General features: G+C 41.8%; 3 protein-coding genes and 1 long non-coding RNA gene across 12 annotated transcripts in view; 3 read left to right on the forward strand and 1 right to left on the reverse strand.

The window, feature by feature from the left end:
* The window catches only part of LOC135240049 (NACHT, LRR and PYD domains-containing protein 3-like), a 45,393-nt gene that overhangs the window by 13,051 nt on the left and 5,210 nt on the right, over nucleotides 1-27,132 (forward strand). For 6 of the 9 annotated variants that reach the window (XM_064309178.1, XM_064309179.1, XM_064309183.1 and 3 more), the window contains 2 exons: nucleotides 4,241-4,414; nucleotides 5,807-5,980. The exons of 1 other annotated variant lie outside the window; for it this stretch is intronic. In XM_064309178.1, the coding sequence (XP_064165248.1) occupies nucleotides 4,241-4,414; nucleotides 5,807-5,980 (348 nt within the window). The remainder of the gene's footprint in view (nucleotides 1-4,240; nucleotides 4,415-5,806; nucleotides 5,981-27,132) is intronic. 2 more of the 9 variants (XM_064309182.1, XM_064309181.1) reach the window with 2 other exon arrangements.
* LOC135239861 (tripartite motif-containing protein 16-like) lies at nucleotides 6,071-9,443 on the forward strand. The gene is made up of 4 exons (XM_064308847.1): nucleotides 6,071-6,077; nucleotides 6,743-6,847; nucleotides 7,654-7,881; nucleotides 8,096-9,443. Exons 1-4 carry the CDS (start codon nucleotides 6,071-6,073, stop codon nucleotides 8,704-8,706), a joined length of 951 nt encoding a protein of 316 aa, XP_064164917.1. The 3' UTR covers nucleotides 8,707-9,443.
* On the forward strand, nucleotides 12,056-26,374 carry LOC135239862 (protein NLRC3-like; the record flags this gene model as incomplete). The annotated part of the gene is made up of 7 exons (XM_064308849.1): nucleotides 12,056-12,873; nucleotides 18,714-18,858; nucleotides 19,555-19,665; nucleotides 19,982-20,092; nucleotides 20,409-20,478; nucleotides 21,994-22,285; nucleotides 24,849-26,374. Coding segments are annotated over exons 1-7 (2,364 nt in total), but the record flags the coding sequence as incomplete, so codon positions are not given.
* LOC135240052 (uncharacterized) lies at nucleotides 13,016-13,704 on the reverse strand. The gene is made up of 2 exons (XR_010325565.1): nucleotides 13,416-13,704; nucleotides 13,016-13,165 (listed from the first exon to the last, which is right to left on the reverse strand). It is a non-coding gene; the product is annotated as an uncharacterized LOC135240052 (long non-coding RNA).

The following is a 27,132-nucleotide window of genomic DNA, read 5'->3' on the forward strand; positions in this document are numbered from 1 at the left end:
TTTCTAATAACATACATAATTCTAAATCTGATTGGTACATGGTTAATACACCATACAAGTATATAGTAACATTTAACAATTAATTAAATGATTGACTAAGTTTAAAAGCATAGCATGAATACTGAATGATGATTGAAATTAACCTCCAGCCTTCAGCATTACAAATGCAAGCTCTAAATTAAAAATAATTATTTAATCTTCATCTAGCATATCCTTTCATAGTCCAAGAGAACATGGTGTTATAGAGGTGGTTCCTGCCTGGTATGGATGGCAAGGGGGAGGCCAAGCTCACCCATTTAAACTCCTAGAAATGTATGAGTGAGTGAGTGAGTGAGTGAGTGAGTGAGAGAATTTTTATCCATCCTTTATTTCTACACTCAACACACCACTGACATTACATACCTTACATCACATAAAAAGCAATACACCAAGAAATCAAAGTTAAAAAAAAAACTAACATTAACAAAAACACAAGTCTACCACACAAAAAAAAAAACAGTCAAGTTCGTCCTATTCCATCTGCAAACAGTAATTCATTTCCTTCCACTGATCATAAGGCACCCTTAAGACACCACACACACTGAAACACACTCAAACTCTCCATTACTTGAGATACTGAAACTCCATCAACATCCTATGTCTGATCATACCCCTTAGCACAACCACCACATCTTGCCTATCCCCTCCACCAATTGTGTTTTTGCGACTTGTGTAGATTGCCATCTTTGCTTGCCCCAAAATGAAATTAATAAGCTGGCATTTTACTCTTTGCTTTGGCTTATAAGGGAAACCAAGGATAAAAACCTTATTCGTGAAAATTTCCCCTAGTAGCTGAAATAATCCTCCCAAAAATGAAAGCAGAGCTGGAAGCCTGACACATTCCAGAAAACAATGGAAAACAGTTTCCCTGGCCATAGGGAAGGGACAATGTTGGGACACAGCTGGGCTCAACACTGAAATAAAGCTGTTAACTGCGATGATCCCATGCAGCACCCTCCATTGTAAATCCCCAACCCTCTTGGCTAACGGTGGTTTGTATAGTGCCCTCCATGCTGGCTTTTCCCCCCTCTCCAGCCCCAAATAAGCCCTCCATGGAGTATCTGTAAGAGAGGTTAGTTTTTTTTCATGAATGACCTTTACCAACATTATATAAAGCAACTTCCCTTTAGCCACCTCCAGGACTACTTTGTCTATTCTCTGTTGATCGATGAAAGGACCTGAAATTACATGTCCAGAAAGCCTGGGAGAAACAAATAGCCCGGGGAATGGATCCCCTGCATTGTGAGAGGCTGATTTAGCAGCAGAGTCTCTTAGCAACTGCCTTTCCTCCTCAGACAACACCTTTCTCCACCCCTCCAGGACTCTGGAGGTATATCTTGCTGACCTGACCCCAAGGCTTGGTCCTATATTCTCCACCATGTCCAGCTCTGGCCCAGATGTGTCAATTACCTGCTGCAACTTGATTGTCTTTGCGGCACAGAGTAGTTCTGTCAGCTGTGGAAAAGCTGCGCAGCTTACATCAGTTGGACACACTATGTCTTCAGGACCAGAGCAATCACCCGAGTCCGAGTGCCAGGACCCATCATACTTACATTACAGGATTTAGCAGACGCTCTTATCAGAGCGACCAATTTTAATACATTTAATGTATCATTTTACAGCTGGAATCGAGCATTGTAAGTACCTGCTCAGGTACACCGTGCCCTCCGGAATGACTGACTCGGTCAAGCCATCCTACCACTGTGCTAACTCCGTCCTGTGAGCCACGTAACAGTCCGTTGTAAAAATCCAGTAGTCCATTTAGACTAAGCCCTTTGCAGTTCATGAAAACAATTGTTTTGTCTATGCCCAAACCCGCCTGCTCGTCGCAGAATAGCACAGGCTAAAGGTCTCCAGACTACATTTTTTGGGCCATAGAGCAGTCTCTGAATAAACTGTAGCCTGAAAGAAGCCCCCCTGCTTCCCAGATGTACTAGCCCTTGCCCCCCCTCCTCCTTGGGCAGGTACAGGATGCTCTGGGGGATCCAGTGTAAACGGTCCCAAAAGAAGTCCACTATCACTGCCTGTACTTGGGCCAGTAGCCCGGGAGGAGGGTCCACGCAAGCTATCCCTACTCACCTTAAAGGGGCACTCAACCACCGTTCACTTAACAACTCTCGATGTCTGACAGCACCTAATCTTTCAATAAACTATAATTGAAACAAAGGCCTCAATGTTCCTCCTAAATCAGGATGTCACCCTACCATCAAATGCCTTCTCTTAGTCTAAGGAGATGAGGCTAATATCAGTTCCCAGTTGCCCACAGATTGCTAAAAAATCACAGATTAAAATGACACTCAGTAATTGTCCTGCCAGGCACACAATAGGTCTGGTCTGCTCCAATGACCTGCCCCATCACTTCTCTCAACCTGTTAGCGAGAGCCTTAGAGAGGATCTTATAATCTGTGCAGAGCAACGCCTCAGGTCTCCAGTTTTTTATTTCTCTAGGATTACCCTTTTTTGGTAGCAATGTTATTACTGCTCTCCTACAGCTTATTGGCAACAGTCCCCTATTCAAGCTGATGTTCAATACTGTTAACAGGTCTTCACCCAGCACATGCCAAAAGGTCTTATAAAAGTCTGCTGGCAGCCCATCAATCCCAGGAGCCTTCCCAGTCTCCATGCCCTGTAGCGCTGCATAGAGCTCCTGTTGGGACAGAAGTCCTCCCAGTTCTCTGTCTGCCTGTAATTTTGGATGTCCATCATGAAGAACATGGGCCACTTATGTCTGTTCTCCCCACTCACTCATGTAGAGTTCAGAAAAAAAGTCCACCGCTCTTTTCCTAATTGCGCTTGGTTCTAAAAGTTCCTGCCCTATGGTAGAATTCAAACAGTGCATATATCTGCTCTGGCCATTTTTCTTTTCTAATCCAAAGAAAAACTTTGATGGGGCATCCATCTCTGCTATACTTTGGAATCTTGACCGAACCAGAAACCCCTGAGCTCGTATGCGTACCAGGTCAACCAGGGAGGCTTTTTTTCCTGTAGAGCTTGAAATGTTTCTCTATTTCTTGAGGTCTCAACCAAAGATTGAAGGGCTTCAATTTCAATTTCTAAAGCTTTCGTAGATTATGTGATGTCTCGTGTGACACCGAGAGTGTACTGCATACACAGCTGTTTGATCTGTACTTTCCCACAGTCCCACCATTGCTGTAAAGATGAAAAAAACAGAAGCAATGTTATTCATGTCCTCCAAAAGAACTCAAAAACCTGCCTGAAATTAGCATCTTGCAGGAGTGTGGTGTTAAAGTGCCAGTACGCACTACCAGGCTTAATTGCTTGCAATGAGAATGTCCCTGATACCAGGCTGTGATCAGAGAACCCCACAGGAGTAATAATACACTGTTTAATTGCACTACCTTTATGTCCAAACACATACATTCTGTCCAGTCTCACCATTGAAATAACATTGTCTCTCATGTGTGTCCAAGTATATTGTTTCTGCTGCCCATGGACATGTCTCCAGACATCACATCACAGAGTCTCAATAATCTTACAAATCATTCTACTGGATGGTACATGTGGCTCATTGTGATTCCTATCCAGTGTGTACTGTGCTGTACAATTAAAATCTCCAGCAACATACAAGAAGTCATCAGTGCTTTTGGAACAGAATTTCTCCCCAAAATGAAAAGGTCTCAAACTTTTGGTTCAGAACAGAACATGTACTGAAGTAGCTCGGACCTGGGTGAAATCTGACCTCTGATTTGGGTAAAGCATTAGCGTTTCAAGAAAATATCATTTAAACTTTCTGTGTAAATCAATACAGACTAATCGAAAAGTGGAAGTTTGGATTGGAATTCATCCCCAAAATGTAAAGTTCTCAACGTTTTGACTTAAATTGTGGTCTTGGGATGAGATTCTGGGATGGGTTGGGTGGGTTAAGCTCACAAAAAAGATCATTGAAAAGGGTAGATGGGCCTTTTTCCCTATTCAGAGAACTTACAGTACAAGAAAAGGGGCCATTTTGGTCAGAATTACATCTGCAGAATTGTCTAGAGTTCAGTCCAGCAGAACTTCTCAGGTCCAAAGTGCTGCAGTTGAAGAGTGTAGTGCAGACATCTTCCTCACGGCATCATCAACCATATAATCCTATTTCTTTCTTAATCAGTGACCACTATTACAGATATATTTGAAAAAAATGCATATTTCATGTGTATCTAATATTATTGTACTGTAATGTATTGACTCTTCTTTGCAGACTGAACCGCTGTGACCTCACACAGAAGTCCTGTGATATTGTGGCCTCAGCTCTCCAGTCATCAAGCTCAACCCTGAGAGATCTGGACCTCAGCTACAATGACCTGGGAGATGCAGGAGTGAAGCTGCTCTGTACTGGACTGATGAGTCCAAAATGTAATCTACAGAGACTTGGGTGAGTGGTGCTATGGCTACGTTCGGACTTGGATTTTGTCACAAGAAATAAAAAAAATTGACTGACATTCATTTTCGGTACCTGTAATTTGATTGTTTATGTGTGAATGCATGTTTCAATATAAGCGTATTGACTGCGGTGTGCTCATATACAATTATGGGCTCCTGTATCCCGGAGAGAAGGATTATGAACTGCTATCAGGCATTCATCTAGGTGCCTCTGACATTAAGACCTTCAATCCTAGGATGTAAACTTACCGCTCATCCAGGAATCTTGTGATTCATTGGCTTTTGCCATGAAAAAGCGATATATACCTTCAATTCCAGTTATTTCATCTATTATAAACTTTTATCACACCTATATATATATAGATATATATACACCGATCAGAAACAACATTAGAACCACCTGCATTTTTCTGATTTAATATTTTATTTTCTGTGTTTGGAATCAAAGAATTCACACGTGGTCAAAGCGCAGACTCAGAGCTTTTATTAAAGGGTATTCTTATACATTTTGGTTTCACCATGTAGTAATTATAGCACTTTTTATATGTAGTCCCCCATTTCAGTGTTTTTAGACAAATTAACATAATGTCAAATAAAAGAGTCATGTTTTGTACTTGGTTGCATATCATTTGCATGCCATGACTTCCTGATGTCTGTGACTTATCAATATCATCAGAGTCTGGATATCTTATTTTCAGGTTGTCCTACAAGTGATACAAAAACTCTCTGCATTTGAATGGATCTCTATGGGAATTGGGGGGTGGGACTAGATTCAGCTGTAAATTATGCTGATACAGTATGGAACATATTTGTTGGCTAAATGGCTTTAAGTCATCAAGGGTCCAAGGTATCAAATGAGACTCAAACCACTGTGCTGCTGCCAGATATGCAGTAGATACTACAAGCGTTGTTTCTCCTGTTTAATTTTCCTGTTGAACTCAATGGAAAAAATATTCAGGAGAAACAATGCTTGTATACTAAAGCAAGAAAAGAACAGAAGAGCACACATTATAATTCCAAGACGTTGGCAGGCTATGGCAGGCCGCATAACATACAAGTTTGATTTCAAGTTATTATGAAAATAAATCGGTTTGCGGCTGCAGATTTTTTAAAATGGCGGTTGAAATAAAACACTGCGAGTAGCCTAGTCGACCAATCAGAAATTTTCAGCGCTTGCGCCCCACCCCAAAAGTTTTGGTACTTTTGGAAAGTACTACCCCCCGAGGGGGGTAAAATAAAGTCCCCGGAACTTAATTTAGACCCTAGTTCCTGCGGTGGAAATGCACTGAGTTCCTCAAAAGGTTCCTAGTTCCGGGGTAAAGTTCCTGCGGTGGAAACGCGGCTTTATATTATTGTGCTATAATGTCTTGACTCTTCTTTGCAGACTGAACAGCTGTGACCTCACAGAGGAGTCCTGTGATATTGTGGCCTCAGCTCTCCAGTCATCAAGCTCACCCCTGAGAGATCTGGACCTCAGCTACAATGACCTGGGAGATTCAGGAGTGAAGCTGCTCTGTGCTGGACTGTTGAGTCCAAAATGTAAACTGGAGAGACTGGGGTGAGTTGTACTATGTACTGTGTGACCTTAAGCTTTATATAGAATTAATGGACTTCGGGCAACTGGTCAAATGAATGGCTTGCTGTGTGAATGGGACGTAAGTAAACAGAATTAGTAATTAATGTGTGGGTTTTGAATCTTGTCGCAGGAAGGAAAAGCAAATTTACTGACTCATTCATTCATTTTCGATACCTGTAACCTGAATGCTTACCTGCGAATACGAGTTTGCATATACACACACTGACTGGGGTGTGCCCATATGAAATTAGTGGCGGCAAGACCCTGTACCTCCAAGAACTATCTACTGCTGTCAGGCATTCATCTAGGTGTCTCTGACATTAAGACCTTTAATCCTCAGAGGTAAATTTACCAGTCATCCAGGAATCTTGTGATTCATTGGCTTGTGCCGTGATGAAGCAACTTAACCTGTAGATCTGGGTACCAAAACAAACAACATATGTCTGGAATCAATCTAATTAAGGCTTACAAATGATCTGTTTTGAATTATTGCAAAACAGAGCAATAATGTTTTCACGCATGCATTTTTTGGGTTGTGTTTTTTGAGACTGCATGTATGTCTGAGTTTGGCTATGTTTGTGTGTATATACAGCCTTCTTTGGTCAGCTTTATCAAAGGTAAACTGTTTCTGTGTGGGTGTGTGCATATATCTTTCGTTCATGTGCATCTGTGTTTGTGCGTGGTCTCTCCACAGGCTGGGTTGGTGTAATCTCACAGAGGGCTGCTGTGATATTCTGGCCTCAGTCCTGTGTTCTCCTCACTCGGAGCTGAGAGATCTGGAGCTCAGAGACAACGAGCTGCAGGATTCAGGAGTGAGAGCGCTCTCTGCTGGACTGGAGGACCCACACTGTAAACTGCAGAGACTAGGGTGAGTACAAACAGAAACCCCTTCAATCAAAAAGGGCTCCAAGTACAACACTAGTGCTAATGTTTCTAATGAGAAAACAGACTAGTGTTCTGTACTCCACAACTGAAGCAGCATGTTTCTGTTCTTCCTCTAATGAAAATTCAGTGTGTATGGTAGTGTAACACACTGCTATGTGTTTGACCACACAGCCCTGTTAGTTTTATTAATGTGTGTAGTGTGTAACACAGCTAGCATGTGTTGACACAGCCTTTAGTTATATAATTGTGTAGTGTGTAACACACTGCTATGTGTTTGACCACACAGCCCTGTTAGTTTATATTAATTTGTGTAAGGTGTGTAACACACTGCTATGTGTTTGACAACACAGCCTGTTATTTATATTCAATGTGTGAAGTGTGTAACCTTCTACTCTGCTAGCTGTTGCACAGCCTGTGAGTTATATTCAGGAAGGTGTCTTGTCTTCTCTGGCTGTCAGCCTGTGAAAACACACCGAGAGGCTTGATCTCTGGCTTCATCTGTCAAACCTCACACCTGAGAGAGCTGACCTGGCTACAATCACCCAATTTCAAACGAGGGGTTTGCACTAATGGCACTCACACGCATACAGAGAGTTCACATGTCCACACACACACACTCACACACAACCACACACCACATCACACACACTTTCTCACACACCACTCACACATCTCTCACACACACGCAAACACATACGCCACACACACACACACACTCACACGCACACACATACGCACTCACACACGCAAGACACACGCACACACATACGCACTCACACACACACACACACACTCTCTCACACACAGCACACACACACTCTCTCACACACGCACACACATACGCACTCACACACACACACACACACACACACACACACTCTCTCTCACACACGCACACACATACACACTCACACACGCACACACTCACTTTCTGTTCTGCTGTTCCTACAGTGCAGATTGTCGAGGAGAGCACAGGACCAAACCAGGGCCCAGGAAATGTGAGTCTGTATCGACATAGAACACTTTCCTAAGATACAAACTCTGCTGTGTTTGTGTGTGTGTGTGTGTGTGTGAAAGAGAAAGAAATCACAGAAGTGTCTCTTGCACACACAAACAGAAACACACAGGTACTATTGCAGCTCTTTCTTTCTTACACGCATAATAAGGTGGATATTAATAATAATTAATCTCATTCATGTCTCTGGTGTGCAGATGGCTGTCAGCTCACACTGGATCCAAACACAGCGAACAGAGAGCTGTCTCTGTCTGAGGGGAACAGGAAGGTGACACACACTCTGGGGAGAGAGGAGCAGCCTTATCCTGATTATCCAGAGAGATTTGAGCACCAGCCCCAGGTTGTGTGCAGAGAGTTTCTGTATGAGCGCTGTTACTGGGAGGCTGAGTTCAGTGTGTCTGAGGAGGGGCAGGTGGATATAGCGGTGGCATACGAAGGAATCAGCCAGAAAATAGGCTTTTCTGACTGTAGGCTCGGATGGAATAAAAACTCCTGGAGTCTGGAGTGCAACAAACGCAGATACTCTGTCAGGCACAATAAGACACAGAGACAGATCCTGGCCCCCCCGTCCCCCTACCGCAGAGCAGGAGTGTGTGATGAGGACGATGGCACCATTCGGGAAGTGTGTGTGTACAGGGTGGGAGTGTGTGTGGACCGTCCGGCCGGCACGCTGTCCTTCTACAGCATCTCCAACTCTGACACACTGACCCTCCTGCACAGATTCCATGTACAGTTTACTCAACGCACACCCCTCTGTGCTGGATTTTATGTGTATAAATCCTCAGTGTCCCTCTGCCAACTGCAGTAGTCACACGCACACACACACACACGCACACTTACATGCACACGTACACACACACACACACGCAGACAATTGCCATTTTTTCTTTGAACAAGGATTCCTCTTTGGTTTTATTTATTCATAAAAAAGAATGCTATTGGCAGATTTAACTTCTGCCAAGAAGACCAAAGTCTTGGTTGAAACCTGCTCTGTACTCCGACTCGTCTTCAACCTTCCCAAGTTCTCCCACATCACTCCTCTGCTGAGGTCACTCACACTGGCTACCGGTCGCTGCCAGGATCAGATCCTAAGTCCTGACCCTCACCTACACTGCAGCCAACAGGACGGCCCCCGTCTACTTACAGGACATGATTCAAGCAGCAGGGCGCCTTGCGCCCCCTCTCATCTGGGAAATGGGTTCTCGCTCATCGCTATCACAGAACTTCTCCACCCTAGCTCCCCAGCTGAAGGACAATCCAAAGCTGGGAGGACATTATAAAAGCTCTGATGGTTGTGATTTTATGGGGATCAATATTCATCCTATGTGTGTTTTGCAGTGTGTTTATACGTGTTTAGTTGATACATTTTTTTGGTTGAATTCATATTTTTTTGTAAAATCAGGCAAAGCTTAGGCAAAACAAAATGTACGTCGCTCTGGATAAGAACGTCTGCCAAATGCCTGTAATGTAATGTAAAATAAAATGTTCTGTTCTAAAATTCTTTTTGAATCTGTGTCATGTACTATAATAAAAAACAAATGATCAGTTGTGCTTAATGTTGTTTATTAAAAAGTACAAAACCAGAGGGCCAACATAAAATGTTTTTGGTCACTGACATGAGTTTTGAATACAAATAAGACACAATTATTTATCATTTTTTAAATTTTATTTTCCCTTTTAGAATAATCCAGTAATAATTACTAAGAGATCCCGCCAAATCTCAGCCAGCCAATCAACAGCCCGCTCTCCAGTAGTGGCGACTAAGCGGGCGAGACATAACTGTGGCTGGACTGGCTGCCAGTGAGACCCCCCGCCCCCCCCCCCGACGCCCCCCTACACCGAATACACACACTCGACTGTTCTGGCCCCTTCAGGAGGACTGGCACCGTGACCGTGAACGCGGTTGAACGGTTTACGGGCAGACTTCCCAGAAGAGATGGGGAAGAACGTGTTTTATTATTGCACTTGAGTCACAGAAAGAGCCACAGCTATGCGACGAGAGCTCGCTGCAGAACATGTCCCAAATACACGGTGAAGCCTGCAGTCAAACTACCAAACCTGCGCCGCAAGCATATCAACTTCGCATTGTAGTCTGAGTTCATACCCTCGGACAGTTTTTACATTTCGCTGGATTACAGATGATACATTCACATTTTTATCCATTTGGTATTTCCATTCAAAACTCACACGGAGAAAACTGATTCTTTGCCCCTTCAATGTTTTTACTTTTTCTCCCCAAATTGGAAGGCCCAATCCTGTCTGCAACTGCACTCTTTCCCACAACCTGTGCCATCGATTTGGGAGAGTGACAAGCAAGCGTTAGATTCAGCTGTGCTGTTCAGCTGTATTAAGCAAACGTACATACACTCTACTGCTGAGGGCCCACAGTGACATCTTTAGCCAGCTCTTGGATGAAGTCAGTGGCTCAGCATCCCTGTGGCCTTCCTGTCGGCACGTAGGGCCGTCTCCCAGACCCGACCTCTGCATCGACCAAACCCGCTGTAATCGTTTTCGAGGTCAGTTCCGGAAAGTCCACCGCGACCCTTCGGCGTGGCGTCCGGGACGTGGATGCGGCGTTCACCTGGAACGTCTGGAATTGTAATGCCGTGAGCCTCTGGGAGTGGATTTGCGCGTGTTCCGGACGGGACCGTCACTCTAATGGGCAGTCACCTGGGCTGTTTTCAGGTGCTGCCAATGTGCTGTGGGCATAGAAATCCTAAAAAGTGCATCATTTTCACACGCTCCCTACATCAGAGACACATGACCCCTGGCCGTAAAGGAGTGAGGGCTAGTTTTTGAGTTTCAAAAACACAAAGCACACCTAACACAGGACAAACATCAGTTCTTTCGACTGTAAAGAAAAACCCCATTTCAACTGTCACACAGATCAAGAACACTCTCCGTGATGCAGGCATAGAGGTGTGAAAGAAAGAGAAAGAGCTGGACTGAGTCACCCTGCTATGCTAATGTAAGTTACGGTCTGGCTAAGGTTAGGGTTTGTTGAGTGTGGGAGAAAGAGCTGGACTGAGTCACCCTGCTATGCTAATGTAAGTTACGGTCTGGCTAAGGTTAGGGTTTATTGAGTGTGAGAGAAAGAGCTGGACTGAGACACCCTGCTATGCTAATGTAGCTTATGGTCTGGCTCAGGTTAGGGTGTGTTGAGTGTGAGAGAGAGAGCAGTACTGGACTGAGTTACCCTACTATGCTTAATGTAGCTTATGGTCTGGCTAAGGTTAGGGTGTGTTGAGTGTGAGAGAGAGAGCAGTACTGGACTGAGTTACCCTACTATGCTTAATGTAGCTTATGGTCTGGCTCAGGTTGGGGTGTGTTGAGGTTAGAAAACTGCTGTGGCTTCTGAATTAGTACAACTGTTGCCATGGGGACCCCTGTTGTTGTCTGGAGTAGGGCCAAGCAGGACTGGAGCTGGAGCAGGGCTGAGCAGGGACAGGAGCAGGACCGAGCAGGAGCAGGAGCCGGACCGAGCAGGACGGAGGCAAGACCGGGCTGGAGCTGGAATGGGACCGAGCAGGTACAGAAGCAGGACCGAGCTGGACTGGAGCTGGAGCAGGGCTGAGCAGGAGCAGGAGCCGAACCGAGCAGGTACAGGGGCAGGACCGAGCAGGTCTGGAGCTGGAGCTGGAGCAGGCCGGTGAAGGGCAGGCTGGACACAGCTGACAGAGAACAGGAAACGTGGACAGGACAGGGATGAACAGAAAGCAAGACCAGACAAACACGACAACAGGAAAGACACAGACTCGGGAACCTGAATGCAAAGCCACGAGAAAAGTGGAAAAAGTTTGGGGGAAAAACCGAGGTACGGGACTAGAAAGAATACACAAATAATTTTACGCGAACCGAAGAGAAGTTGCAAAGAACAGACGCAACGATCAGGCAGGGAGTGGTGGGCGAGCCGAGAATAAGTACTGGTGACCGTGACGGGGAAGTGTGCAGAATGCAGAGGAAACAGGTGGGTAAAATTAGGTATTCAGACCGAAACCGAGACCCGCCACAGCTGTGGAGGCGAGCAAACATGGTGCTTTTTTTCAGACGAGGCAAAACTGAAAACATGAGAAACGGCAGGGACGTCACAGGTTTTATATTTATCTTATATTTAATTTGTGTGAGCTAAGATAGCCAAAATTAGTTGCTGTAACGTGGCCTCATTTTGATATGAATACTTTCAACGGCAGGCCTAGATTTCACAAGTTTTCATTAACTATTTATAGTCAGTGCTTTGTATATGCTTGAGTTACTTGCCATTTATGTTCGTATTTTTGTTGAGATACAATAAATGACGCAGCCAAGAAAAATACAAATTCTTACTTCAACCAAGCAAAACAGACTTTAGCCGAACTTTTAGTCCCAGGAACTACTTTTCAAGGAACCAAAAGGTGCCTTCAGCCCATTGTTGTCTGCGTTTCCACCGCGGTCTAAAGACCCGCGAAGATTAGGCAAATTAGTCCACTGACCTATGAAAAAGCGTTATCGTCGTCGGTCTATCTGTCGTATTATTTCTTCTGCAACCCCATACTACCACCGCTGGATTACAGATAATGCATTCACATTTTTATCCATTTAGGATTTCCATTCAAAACTCACACGGAGAAAACTGATTCTTTGCTCCTTTAATGTTTTTACTTTTTCTCTCCAAATTGGAAGGCCCAATCCTGTCTGCAACTGCACTCTTTGCCACAACCTGTGCCATCGATTTGGGAGAGTGACAAGCAAGCGTTAGATTCAGCTGTGCTGTTCAGCTGTACTGTTTGGCGGTTAAGCAAACGTACATACACTCTACTGCTGAGGGAGGCCGGTGAAGGGCAGGCTGGACACGGCTGACCGAGAACAGGAAACGTGGACAGGACAGGGATGAACAGAAAACAAGACCAGACAAACACGACAACAGGAAAGACACAGACTGGGGAACCTGAATGCAAAGCCACGAGCAAAGTGGAAAAAGGCTGGGGGAAAAACCGAGGTACGGGACTAGAAAGAATACACAAATTATTTTACGCGAACTGAATAAGTACTGGTGACCGTGACGGGAAAGTGTGCAGAATGCGGGGGAAACAGGTGGGTTAAATGAGGTATTCAGACCGACACCGAGAAAAGAGACAAGACACATGAGGCAGAACTGAAAACATGAGAAACTGCAGGGACGTGACAGGTTTTATATTTATCTTATATTTGAATACGGCTTGTTCAATTTGTGTGAGCTAAGATAGCCAAAATTAGTTGCTGTAACGTGGCCTCATTTTGATATGAATAGCCTACTTTCAACGGCAGGCCTAGATTTCGCAAGTTTTCATTAACGATTTATAGTCAGTGCTTTGTATATGCGTGAGTTACTTGCCATTTTTGTTCGTATTTTTGTTGAGATACAATAAATGACGCAGCCAAGAAAAATACAAATTCTTACTTCAGCCAAGCAAAACAGACTTTAGCCGAACTTTTAGTCCCACGAACTACTTTTCAAGGAACTAAAAGGTGCCTTCAGCCCATTGTTGTCTGCGTTTCCACCGCGGTCTAAAGTCCCGCGGAGATTAGGAAAATTAGTCCACTGACCTATGAAAAAGCGATATCGTCGTCGGTCTATCTGTCGTATTATTTCTTCTGCAGCCCCATACTACCACCGAAGTAAGTAGCCTACATTATTTTCTAATAACCGGGACAGCCCGGAGGGGTTTATTCCACTTATATACAACGGGTTACCAACAATGACTATATGTGGTTACTTTAGTATTTATTGATTTTTATCGACTTAATCACCTGAAATTGAAATATTCTTCCGCGGCCGTTTGGGCATATTTTACCGTTGTCGAGCAAAACTCTCGCTGGTAGTTCGACTTGTGGACCGTTGTTATGGGTCATTCTACAGAAACGGTGGCATTTGGAATTGGAACATGTCTTGAAATGCATTTCATTTTACTTAATCAAAACTTATTGTACAATATTAATTAACCTCTTGCCTTTAACAATCCACAAAAATGAAAGCTTAATGTATTTTAATTATTTTTATACATTCACTCAAAGAATGCTTGTGCCATCTTTTTGTCATTGGTGTTACTCATACCAAAAACAACATTAAAAGCTTATCAGAATAGTATTTCTCTATTCAATCTACACATATACTCAAAGACATAGTAGGTTGATAATAATTAAAAGAAAAATGTTTTATTTATTTATTTATTTATTTATTTCAATCAGGTATGTGTAAAGTTGTATTGTGTGACATTTTTTCATTTACGCCATCAGGTTTTTGCTATAATATCAACAATAACTGAAGGACAGTCTCAAAATTGAATGATACTATCCTTAAAATGCCAACTCATGAATAAAGCAACAATCAACAAAATTATTATAAAGTCAAAAATGGCCACTTTAATATCAAATCACCAAACAAACATGCAGTAACACCAGTGACACATTATAACACCAATGACTTGGTATAGTCAGGGAGCACTGTATTTATTAAAGCAATATCTTTAATATAGATATACAAAATTCATAATCATGGCAGTTAATCCCCAAACTACACAGTGTAGCTTTATAATAATAATAATAATAATAATAATAATAATAATGATAATAAGCTGCTTGGCCACATTATTGCAGCTTGCAGCTTATTTTTTTTTATTCAAAGCTACACTGTGTAGTATGCATACTATGCTTAAATAAATCCTTGTACTGTGACATATTTTAGTCCTGATATCTGAATTCCAGGTTTGTTTGAATACGCTTGTAATTTCCTATATACATAATGGGTTTCATTCACTAACGGTGTATATGCAAAGATATTCAATTGTTTATTTTGGTTTATCTTTTGATTTTGAATCTTGGTTAAGCAAGAAGCCCTTATATGGGCTTTTCTGGAGCGTGTATTATGCTAATTGAAAATTACCTGCACATGCAAACCACTTTACAATAATAGTGAATGAGACCCAATATCTTCAGTTCTACCTTGAGATGCTGGGTTAACTCCCTGGAGATGATGGGGGGGTCAAGACTGTCTCTCCTGCTCTCATGTGTTGCCTGTGTCTTGCCTGGTTGACTCGCCATGCCTTGCGCTGACCTCTCTTTGCCCTTTCACTGAGATCATTTATGTTCTGTCTTTTTCCTGTTGCTATATCATTAGCATAACCCTGTTGCCTTTTCACTAAATACTCTGCTCTACGTGTAGGGTCAGCATCCCTGCGCTGTCTATAAAACCTCTGCTTCTCAGCTGCACTCAATTTCGCCATACCTGACAAAAATAATAATAATAGGAAGTTATGAAAAAGAAACAATGTGCTATTTTGCTTTAAATACTTATGTTGAAGCTTTTATAAAAGCTCATTTACACAAGAATGTCATTGGTGTTACTGATTGTCATTGGTGTTACCAGGAGGAGTAGTAACACCAATGACGGTAACACCAATGACAATTTGTCGAACAAATGGTTTTTTACAAAATGGACACCGCAGTACCTCAAACCACATGTCTTCAATCATATTAAAATCATTCAAATATATAATTTAATCCATTTCTATTATCTATTTCTAATTCCCCTTCCTATGAAATGACTAACACCAATGACATATTTAAAAGCCTCATGTAGAATTAACACATAAATCATCAAATTTATAACAAATGAAGAGAGACAGCAGACTCACCATGTGCATATGTTGATCGCACTTCTTCCAATGACCTCTTGAACCAAAAATTACTTATAAAAGTCATTTCATTTTTTTCAAAATAAAAGTTTTGTGAGGCAGCAACACCAATGACATGATATGGGGTGACCACTATTACCGTTAAATTATTTATAATATTTCATTTGTATTTCAGCTTTTTAAGTTCTCCATTCCATGAATGTGACATTTGTGTTTACTTTATGACATTTAAATTGGAGAAAAATAAAAAAATTTAACTCAAAATATGGCACTAAACTTCGAGTGACAAGCAAATTGCTTGCACTTGCTATTTTATATAAATGATTAAAAAACAAGAATTGCACATTACATGACTCAAATATGTTTTACTATTATAAGAACAGTCTATATTTATCAAAAATATATATTACATGTGATCATTAAGTCCATTTAAAGTATTTTGCTTGCTCTAAAGGTGAGACACAGGAATGCCACCGTTTCTGTAGAAAACATAATGGATGTGTTTGAGAGGATATAAAAAAAATTACAATCTGACTATTGGCCTGTTATATCCTATTTGTTGCATTTATGAATAATTCATAAATGCAACAAATAGGATATAACAGGCCAATAGTCAGATTGTAATTTTTTTTATATCCTCTCAAACACATCCATTATGTTTTTATGCGAACATTCACTTTCATGTCTTGACAGAATCCATTCACATTCCACAAATAACTGGTAACAACAGCAGAAAACGTGCACACGTCGTAAACAATTTGCTGTTGAATTGATTACTTCGACTCTCATCGTCAATTCCATATAGGCTAATCGCAAAATGACAAGAATAAATAGAATGAAAACTCGGACTTGCGTGAAAATTTAAATTAATATTGCAGTGGTACAGCCACCGTTTGCTTTCCTTCACTGCCAAGTTACTGCTTAACGGAGCAGCGAAGTGTGCCCTCCAGATGCGAACCATGCACCACAAATTAATCCCTAGTCTTCCTGGTCTTTTTGTGGAATTGTAGAATCGCAGAGTAAAATTATGGCAGTCTGAAAAAGCAAAAAGGACGATTACTAGAATTAACCTGTTATTTCACCCTGACAAAAAGTGCGGAAGGTGATTTCCAGTTTGCTTTTACTGTATCACCAATGTAAATTACACAGAACTACCGCATACCTCACGTAACTGTATCAAATGTTTTGCTTGAATTATAACGGGCTAACAAAGAAAATCCGGAAGAAAATATTCAGCAACCGAATTAAACCGTTTGAATGTTTTGGTACGTAATATGCTGCCCCAGCACAAATGCTTAACATTTTACAAAACGAATACTAAAGCAAGAAAAGAACAGAAGAGCACACGTTATAATCCTAAATCTTAATTTCTCGTTTGTTCCAAGACGTTGGCTGGCTATAACCAAAAGTAGGCTACTACTTTTGTGTCTGTATGTGTTTTTACAGTCTCTGGTACACACACATACAGACACGCACGCACGCACACGCACACACACACACTTGTGGGTTATAAATTTTCGCTATTTTGATGATACAAACCGAAAGTCAGTTACAGGAAACAGAGTCATTTTAAGACATCAGAGTTCGTTTGTGTTAAACAGTTTAACCTTCAGGGCCCAAGTTGAACTATGCGGTTGTTCCCTGCACTTGGACCGGTACTTCTCTCTAGGGGTTTCGTCATACTTGTTCCTGGTTATGGTTATTTGGGAAAAAAACAAGCTATCAAAAATAACTTTAAACATGTTTTACATTTAGTAGGCTAAACAATGTAGCCTATTATTTATTTTGATATCTGGTGACCATTTTATATCGTTGGATGTGAATCCAGCTCGAACTCATTTCAGTTCTGAATGAATGAGTTATAGACGGTGTATGTCTTGTATGTGTGAGTAACTTGGCATTTTTTTACGTTGAAAACGTGTTTTTTATGAGATACAAGACATACACCGTCTATAACTCATTCATTTAGACTGCCAAAATCCAGGGCTGCCATTAAAAGTATTGATATCAAAATGACGCCAAGTTACGGTACTTACTACAAACAATATAGGCTATCTTGCCTCACCAAAATTAAATAAGATGTATTCCAAAGCAATGCTACCCAATATTTCCTCAAAGTTTTTGATTGGGTTGTGTAGGTGAAGATTTGGCTGGTGTCGATAAAATGTCCAATGGGGAGACATGTTGTAGTGGGATAGGAAAAATAAAAATGAGAAGAAGAAGAAAGAGAAGAAGGAGAAAACGCAAAATCTCCTTAGTTTGGGGCTTTATTGTGTGGACATGTGAAGTTGTTTATGAATTCTGTCTGTTGAAATGGGGTGAGAATGTACAGAATTTAATGTTTTTAAGGGCTGAGTGTCTGTGGCTGTTGTGGTTATTTCTGTGGGGAACCCTGAAAAGTGCCAAACTCTCGGTGCTGTATAGGTATGGGGCATGCCCCCGCCAAGGCATAACTTGGCGGGATGGCATACCTGCCATCCCAATATGGGGCATGCCCCCGCCAAGGCGTAACTTGGCAGGATGGCATACCTGCCATCCCAATCTGAGGGCTATTGTCGGGTTTATCTTGTTGTTATGATGGAATACGATTTTTTAGTGGTGAAAGAGTATTTTTATGAATGCCAAGATAGACAATATTGTCCATTATGTCATGGGTGGGTGTGTAGTTGTATAGATGATGAGACTACGACGCTGAAGTTGGCTTCCGATTCGAAATTTCAGGTCCACCTTAAATCGGTTGCGTTGTATGATCGGATGGTTTCGCGGTTTGCAAAGGCTATACTTTGTGAGATACGAATCAAGTGAGAAATTGAACAAAGGTGGTGATTTGAAATTCTTTTTTAAATTATTTTTATTTCATTTTGTTACGTTCACTTCACATGTCGTTTAACCTCTTAGCGCAAAGCCCCTAGTGGTCGGAACGCCGGCGTGCCGAGATTACTGAACTCAGGAATACAGTTTTTCATCAGCAAAAAATTTCAGTCATTCATCAGGAATTTTTTTTTTTTGTGCGGGGGTGTATAGGTCATGTTTAGGTCCCATTGAAGTTCCAGATTGCTTCCGATCAGCACTGCGGTGTATTGTGTATGTGTATTATGTGTGTGTGTGTGTGTGTGTTAGAATGTGTCTGTGTGTTGAGTATATTCTTATTTTTGTGTGTTTACAGGTTGGCTAATTCGGGTCAGAACTGGCATGGGTCTAAACTGGTCTGATGTGTTCCGGTCTCCTGAGGTAGGGGGCGCTGTTCCAAAAATGGGTCTCTCAGGGGAGCCAGAGAATAAAGGAGAAACCCACAGCACTGGCAAAAAGAGGTATAACTGCATGAATCAGATATTTAACCTGATATGAGTTAGAGCTGCAGTAAGAGGATGAGTTTAACTGGAAGCTCTGTCTCTATGTGCTGTCTAGCTCTGTCTCCATGTGCTCCACTATGTAATCTTAGGGTTGTAGCTAGGTAAGCTGTTTATCTTAGTTGACTTAGTTGAGTAGGCACTAGTGCAATAACTATTGCTTATTTTATTTGCATAGACTGCTTTGTTGCTGTTTTTTGTTGTGTTAATCAGATTAACCTACAGGGTCCTAATTAAGCTACGCGTTCGCTCCCTGCACTTGGAACAGTACTTCCCTCTAGGGTTTTCAACACGCTTGTTCCTGGTTTTTGTTATGCACTTTGTTGTACATCGCTCTGGATAAGAGCATCTGCCAAATGCGTGTAATGTAATGTAAATGACACAAATGTTTAGTGATAATTCATTGTCGCTAGCATGTTTTAGGTGTAGTTGAGTGTATTCAGACACATTGAGGTTAATGAGATCTGTTATACCACATTCAGGTGTAAATTGGTGTGTTGTTCTACGTTCAGGTGTAAATGAGGTGTGTTATTGCACATTCAGGTGTAGGTGAGGTGTATCGTGGCAAAGTCGGAATTGCTGTTAAATTTGCTGCGTTAGAGCTGCAGTAAGAGGATGAGTTTAACTGGAAGCTCTGTCTCCATGGTTTGTTCACAGAGTCCAGGTAGAAAGATCAGGGTCACCTGTACCCAGCTGTGTGTCTATGAAGAGTGATCGTTCAATTCATCATCCAGTTAACTTCAAAGGAGAGTTCACAGGTGATCAAAGGTAATTAAACAGGTTCAAATTGACACTACTGTTTAATTGTACTTTGATGTCACTTCTACCTTTCAGGAGTAGGTGGGTTTATTATATCACAGTCAGGTGTAGCTGAGGTGTATTATGTCATATCCAGATGTGCTGTGAGTTAGAGCTGCAGTAAGAGGATGAGTTTAACTGGAAGCTCTGTCACCATGTGCTGTGAGTTAGAGCTGCAGTATGAGGATGAGTTTAACTGGAAGCTCTGTCTCCATGTGCTGTGAGTTAGAGCTGCAGTAAGAGGATGAGTTTAACTGGAAGCTCTGTCTCCATGTTTTGTTCACAGAGTCCAGGTAGAAAGAGCAGGGTCACCTGTACCCAGCTGTGTGTCTATGAAGAGTGATCGTTCAATTCATCATCCAGTTAACTTCAAAGGACAGTTCACAGGTGATCAAAGGTAATTAAACAGGTTCAAATTGACACTATTGTTTAATTGTACTTCAATGTCACTTCTACCTTTCAGGAGTAGGTGGGTTTATTATATCACAGTCAGGTGTAGCTGAGATGTATTATGTCATATCCAGATGTGCTGTGAGTTAGAGCTGCAGTAAGAGGATGAGTTTAACTGGAAGCTCTGTCTCCATGTGCTGTGAGTTAGAGCTGCAGTAAGAGGATGAGTTTAACTGGAAGCTCTGTCTCCATGTCCTGTGAGTTAGAGCCGCAGTAAGAGGATGAGTTTAACTGGAAGCTCAGTCTCCATGTTTTGTTCACAGGATCCAACAATTACTGGAGTCCTGTCATTTACAAGAGAAGATTTCAAATACATTACCGTTTTCAAAACAGGTGTGTGATCTGCTTTTTATAAATTGTTTTAATAGGTTGTCTTTTCTTCGTACAGTAAATTATATTCAAACATACAGTATATCATGCATGTTATCATTTGTGTCTAATATTGTACTTAATATTGATAACATTTTGAACCTTAACCAAATATTACTGATAGCCATCCACAGTATAACATCACCCTAGCACAATAAACCAGCTTTTTATTAACATACATTTTTTAAAAATGTTTAAAACAGTATTTCTCTTTTGTTTGGAACCAAGAGGTGTAAGAAATGTTTGTAAAGTGAATCCTGAGTGGAAAGATCAAGTGAAGCTCCTGGCTGTACAAATTTAGTGTGAGTACTTAGGCTGGTGTGCTAATTTAACCCCTTAAAAGACCAAACTTAATATCTAATCAATTTCTGGAGAGCTACCTGGCCTTCCTTGGCTCACAAAAGTCAAGATTCCTTTAGCAGTGGGTTTAAAATGATCCGAGGCTCAGGGCAAAAATGCCCTGAAATTTCATTGTGTAATTCGTTTTTTTTTCATTTTCCCAAAAATGTCTGGATGCATTAAAATTACGTTACCAAAGATAGTAGGGAATAGATACTGCAATACTACAATGGAGAGTGAAGGATATGGTTAGTAATCCCTTTCCATGATATTCCTGAGTCCCATAATACCTTGCACGAGAGACCTGCACATCGCAGAACTGTGCTGTGGTGCAGATCTACCGGTGAAGTGTAAACAAGCATTATGCTAAATGTTAATGAAACATCTCATAAAATGATAGAAAGTCGGGAACATGTTAAAATTATGTTAAAAAAAAAAGAGGTGACCGTTACCCTACCCACCCTTTACCTCTGAAGAGTGGAAATATAACACGGAAAAGTAGCCAAGAATTACTTACAGGAGTAGTTTTTGTTGTCTTGTTAAGTTTGTAGCTTGCGACGGAGAAGATATGAACCACTTGAAAACCTCTGAGGCATCAGTTAGTAAGGTTAGACTGGTTATGATTGACAGATAGGTAATTACATTTATTTGAAAGCAAATGGCTAATTTCTGATCAATTGGTGAGATTACGTGCAGCTAATTAATATCAATATCTCTTCAAATAGGAGCCAGATAGGGTGATTAATTCCATTTTATTAGCCAGTTAGCTAATGCAATGGCATTCATCACCACCTTGTTCAGTGAACAATTAACTATTCCTTCACAAGAGAGTTGATATAGATATTCTTCACATACATCTATGCGAATATATTTTTTGAAGAATATCACACAGATACAGAACACCTCTTCATGTGTTTATCTCACACTAATACAGAACACCTCTTCATGTGTTCGTTTCACACTGATACAGCACACCTCTTCATGTGTTTATTTCACACTGATACAGCACGCCTCTTCATGTGTTTATTTCACACTGATACAGCACACCTCTTCATGTGTTTATTTCACACTGATACAGCACACCTCTTCATGTGTTTATTTCACACTGATACAGCACACCTCTTCATGTGTTTATTTCAGTCTCTCCTGCGCACTCTGATGAACCATCTGAGTCAGGATTGTCCAGAATGCTTTGAGAGTCTCTCTGAAGATCCTTGTGCTGTGGATAAGTTTATGAAGATGTTCAAGAGTCATCAAATTCATGGCTACCCAGAATGCACTGAGAGAGAGCAGGTGGATCCTAAGGCCCTGTACATAGTTGAGAAGATGCTGGAGACCTGTGGCAGCGAGAGATTTCTGAAGATCACACTCCACATCCTGAGGAACATGAAGGAGAAGGATCTAGCCAACTCACTGGAGAGAGATGAGCACAGTAAGAGATTTCTCTCGTTGCTACTGTGTGTACATTAGAATACTGAAATTAATTTTAAGGTGAAAACAGAAACCAGCAGACTCTATGGCTTTCCAGGACCCATATACTGCTGAGACTGGTACATACCTGTGCAATTCATGCAAATTCTCATCAACTCTACATTGAAACTATTGGTGTGTCTATGTGTGTGCCTGTTGTACGCATTGCAACATTGAATTATTTATGGGCTGATACCAGGAGTGTCAAATCTTATAGAAAAAGGGCCGGTGTGGGTGCAGGCTTTTGTTTTTACCCAGCAACAACACCTGTTTGAACTACTTAACTAATCAAGAGCCTTCATGAAGACCTTGATATGTAAAATAAGGTGTATTTTGATGGGTTAGAACAAAAACCTGCACTCACACAACCTTTTGGATCAAAGATTGGACACCCTTGGTCTACAGCAGTGATCACCAACCCTGGTCCTGTAGAGCCACAAGCTCTGCTGGTTTTTGTTTTCACCTTAAAATCAGCATCCAGTTGAGACCTAAGTAACTACGTGAGGTGAGTTAAGTGTGTACTGAAGTGCTCTAATTGAATAATTAAGTGCAGAGCAACTGCAAAAACCAGCAGACCCTGTTGCTCTCTAGGACCAGGGTTGGAGACCACAGCTCTATGTTAAATTACTGTAACATTTTATTTTCTGGTCACACCAACGCAGCCGTGAAGCTAGGGCTGTAACTACCGTCGAGGTCACCAAGGTCATGTTCTCTGTATTGTTTTGTGTCCATTTATATAGCCTTTAATTAACTTCATTTTATTGAGAACATAGGTTGCTATTCTTTTAGGAATCTCTTGACCTCGGTATGCTTTAGGTCCTAGTTACACTTTTGCTTGAACATCTCCAACTTGTACAGCATGCGGCCACTAGGGTACTTAATGAGTGCTAAGAAATGTGAACATGTGAACTTCATTGGTTGCCTATTAAATTTAGAATTGATAAGATTCTGCTACTCATGTATAAACCTTTAAATGGTTTGTCTCCAGAATATCTTGGAGAGTTACATATCCTTTATTGTCCTCCAAGATTGTTTTGTATGTTTGGGCTTCAGACACACTGTCGTTAAGTGTAGGCTCCAAACACACCTCTTTAGGCAATCCTGTAGCTGCTGGGAGGGTTTGGACCCAAATGCAGAGGCAAAAATGCAAAAACTCAAAATGAAGGGAACAAAAGACTTTACTAACAACGGAACAAAAAGCCTTGCAGGGCGACCTTCAACAAACGAAGGCAAACAAACATAAGAACAAAGAAAATCCGGAAAATACAAACGCAGGGGAACCAGAACATGGGCAGGAAGGCATGGAGCAGACTTGAGGAGGGGCGCACAGAACAACCAGACATAACCGCAAGAATCCAGCACCTGAGTCAAGCAGGAGGGCAACTTAAATAGAACAGACACTGACGAGACACAGGAGGGCACCATGAACAATCAGGCCACGGAAGGGGAAGGGAAAACGAGACAGCCAGAAAACAATGATTGGACAATTGGAAACAATCATACAATTAACACAGGGGGAGCAGGACACAAAACAGAAGTGCCGCCATCTGGCGGCCCAACAGGGAACACGCAGACAGGAACGCAGGACCATGACAAATCCTTTAGTTATAGCTGTATGGAAGGTATACATCAGGATGATGTGAGCTGAGCAGGCTGTACCGTTGCCCTGCCACTGCACATGAACACTCAGGTTTGCTGTTCTGTGCTGTGTTGGGGCGCTGTTTGTTCAACATCACTCTCAAGGTTGCATATCTTCGCATCTTTCAAATATGCTACTATAGCACAATAGCACACTGGGGTTTTTCCATATTACTCTCAGGCCTCTGCATATGAAGCAGTTAATCTCTTAATTACATAGTACATAAACTCTCTTCCCTGGGGCTTCTGTCCCTTCCTTCACCCTGAGTTGACAGACCGCTCCAGCCTTGTCCCTCTCCTGGTTCAAGCCCATGCCATGACGCAACCTGGATACCTAAATGCATGATCCCGCCCCTCCGACTGCATATTAATTTCTTTGCTTGTACTGTCTATTTTACCAGCTTGTTTAACAGCTCAGACTGCAACCTGCCAAAACCATTTGATTATTTGCTCTGAAAAATCCTTCATTATATTTCTGTTACCATTTATTCTATCTTTACAATTACACCAGGTTGGCCAGTGGAGGATGGGTTCCTCTTCCATAGCCAGGTTCCTCATTTGCTCAGTTCTTTTTGGGTTTCAGCCCTGGTTTTGCACAACTTCCCTTTCCATTAGCTCTGTAAACCATCTTTGTGTGTGAGTGTAAAAAGCACTATCCAGATAAAATTTATTTGAATTGAATAACCATTGTGTAAGAGGTATGTAACATTGTGTGAGGTATGTAACATACTGTTAGAAGTATGTAACACTGTGATGTTTGTAGAAATACTGTGAAAACAAACTGCATAAATATTTTTAAATACTGTTTCTTTTTCAAATCTGTAATTGAATGGGGAAATGTTTATCTTCTTTTAAATATAATTAATTATCATACTTCCTCTCTTCAGATGAATCCATAAAAAGAGCCCAGCGAGTACTGAAAACTTATCTGAGGAAGACGTTTGTATACTTATATGAAAGTTTGAACCACCCAACCCTCCTTAATGAGATCTATACCGACCTTTACATCACGGTGGGAGGAGGTGGGGGGGTCAATGATGAACATGAGATCAGACAGATTGAGATAGCATCCAAGAGACAAACCACACAAGAGACTGCAATCCTCTGCAATGACATCTTTAAGCCTTTACCTGGACAAGAGAAACCCAGAACTGTGCTTACAAAGGGCATCGCTGGCATTGGGAAAACCGTCTCTGTGCAGAAGTTCATTTTGGACTGGGCAGAAGGAAAAGCCAATCAGGACATTGATTTTGTCTTCACTCTTCCTTTTCGAGATCTGAATTTGAAGAAGGAAACAGCATTCAGTCTAATGCAACTTCTGCAGCACTACTTTCCGCAACTGAAAGAGATAAAAACATTTGAAGGTGATGAAGTCAAAGTCTTGTTTATCCTTGACGGTCTGGATGAGTGTCGACTTCCTCTCAATTTCCAAAGCAATAAAATTTGCTGTGATATGACAAAGGTATTGTCTGTGGATGTGCTGCTGACCAACCTCATTAAGGGTAATCTGTTTCCCTCTGCTCTCCTCTGGATCACCTCCCGACCAGCAGCTGCCAATCAGATCCCTCTTGAGTGTGTCCACCAGGTGACAGAGGTACGAGGGTTCAATGACCCACAGAAGGAGGAGTACTTCAGGAAGAGAATCAGAGATGAGAAGCAGGCCAGCAGAATTATCTCACACATAAGGTCATCCAGGAGTCTGTACATCATGTGTCACATACCAGTCTTCTGCTGGATTTCTGCTGCTGTTCTGGAGACAATGCTGGGTGAAACAGAGAGTGGAGATCTGCCTAGAACTCTGACTGAAATGTACACACACTTCCTGCTGATTCAGACTAATGTGAAGAACCAGAAGTATCATGGCACAATTGGGACAAATCCAAAGAAGATGTCAGAGTCAGACAGAGAAAACATAATGAAACTGGGGCAGCTGGCTTTTGTACAGTTGGTAAAGGGCAATCTGATATTCTATGAAGAGGACCTGAGAGAGAGTGGCATTGATGTCACTGAAGCTTCAGTGTACTCTGGGGTGTGCACAGAGATCTTTAAAGAGGAGTATGGGTTGTATCAAGAGAAGGTCTTCTGCTTTGTGCATCTGAGCATTCAGGAGTATCTGGCTGCCTTGTTTGCTTTTTATTCATGCGTAAATGAGAACATAAATGTACTCAGAACAGAAGAATCAAAACCTCACGGTGACAGAGTGCAGATGTCTGAGTTACACAGGAGTGCAGTGGATCAGGCCTTAGAGAGTAAGAATGGACAACTGGACCTTTTCCTCCGATTCCTTCATGGCCTCTCTCTGGACTCTGTTAAGACTCTCTTAGGAGAACTACTGACACAGACAATAAGCCGATCATCTGTACCAGGCCTACAGACACAGACAGAAGCGATCATCTGTACAGCCTACGACCAGACAGAGCCTCATCTGTACCAGGCCTACAGACACAGACAGGAAGCCGATCATCTGTACCAGGCCTACAGACACAGACAGGACGCCGATCATCTGTACCAGACCCACAGACAGGAATAAGATCACCCTTACCAAAGACACAGACAAAATGTAGATCATCTGTATCAGACTTACAGACACAAACTGTTCGCAGATCATCTGTACCAGACGTACAGACACAAACAGGATGCAGCACACCTGGGCCACACGCACAGGCACAGACAGAAAGCAGATCAGAGACCACTGAGGAAACAGTCAAGTACATTAAAAAGAAGATCAGTGAAGAATCTTCAGCAGAGAGGATCATCAATTTGTTCCGCTGTCTCAGTGAACTGAATGACAACACTCTAGTGGAGGAAATACAGAATTTCCTGAGATCTGGAAAACTTTTGGATAAAATGCTAGAACCACACCAATGTTCAGCTCTGGCCTTTGTGTTACTGATGTCAGAGGAGATCCTGGATGAGTTTGACTTGAAGACCTACAACACAACAGCAGCAGGTCATCAGAGACTGACACCAGTAGTCAGGAAATGCAGGGTGGCCATGTATTATTTAATTTCTAATGTAGATGATTGACAGTTAGAACTGAGAAAATTCTTCACTTGTAATAACTAGGCAAAACAAGGTATATCTACATAAGAAATAGGATTTATTTCTCCAGAAAGAATCTAGCATTTACACTCAACAAATGGTGGACAAGCCCAAACTCAAGAAAGCAGA

Source organism: Anguilla rostrata, chromosome 14, assembly GCF_018555375.3.
Source record: "Anguilla rostrata isolate EN2019 chromosome 14, ASM1855537v3, whole genome shotgun sequence".
In the NCBI taxonomy this organism is placed as follows: domain Eukaryota; kingdom Metazoa; phylum Chordata; class Actinopteri; order Anguilliformes; family Anguillidae; genus Anguilla; species Anguilla rostrata.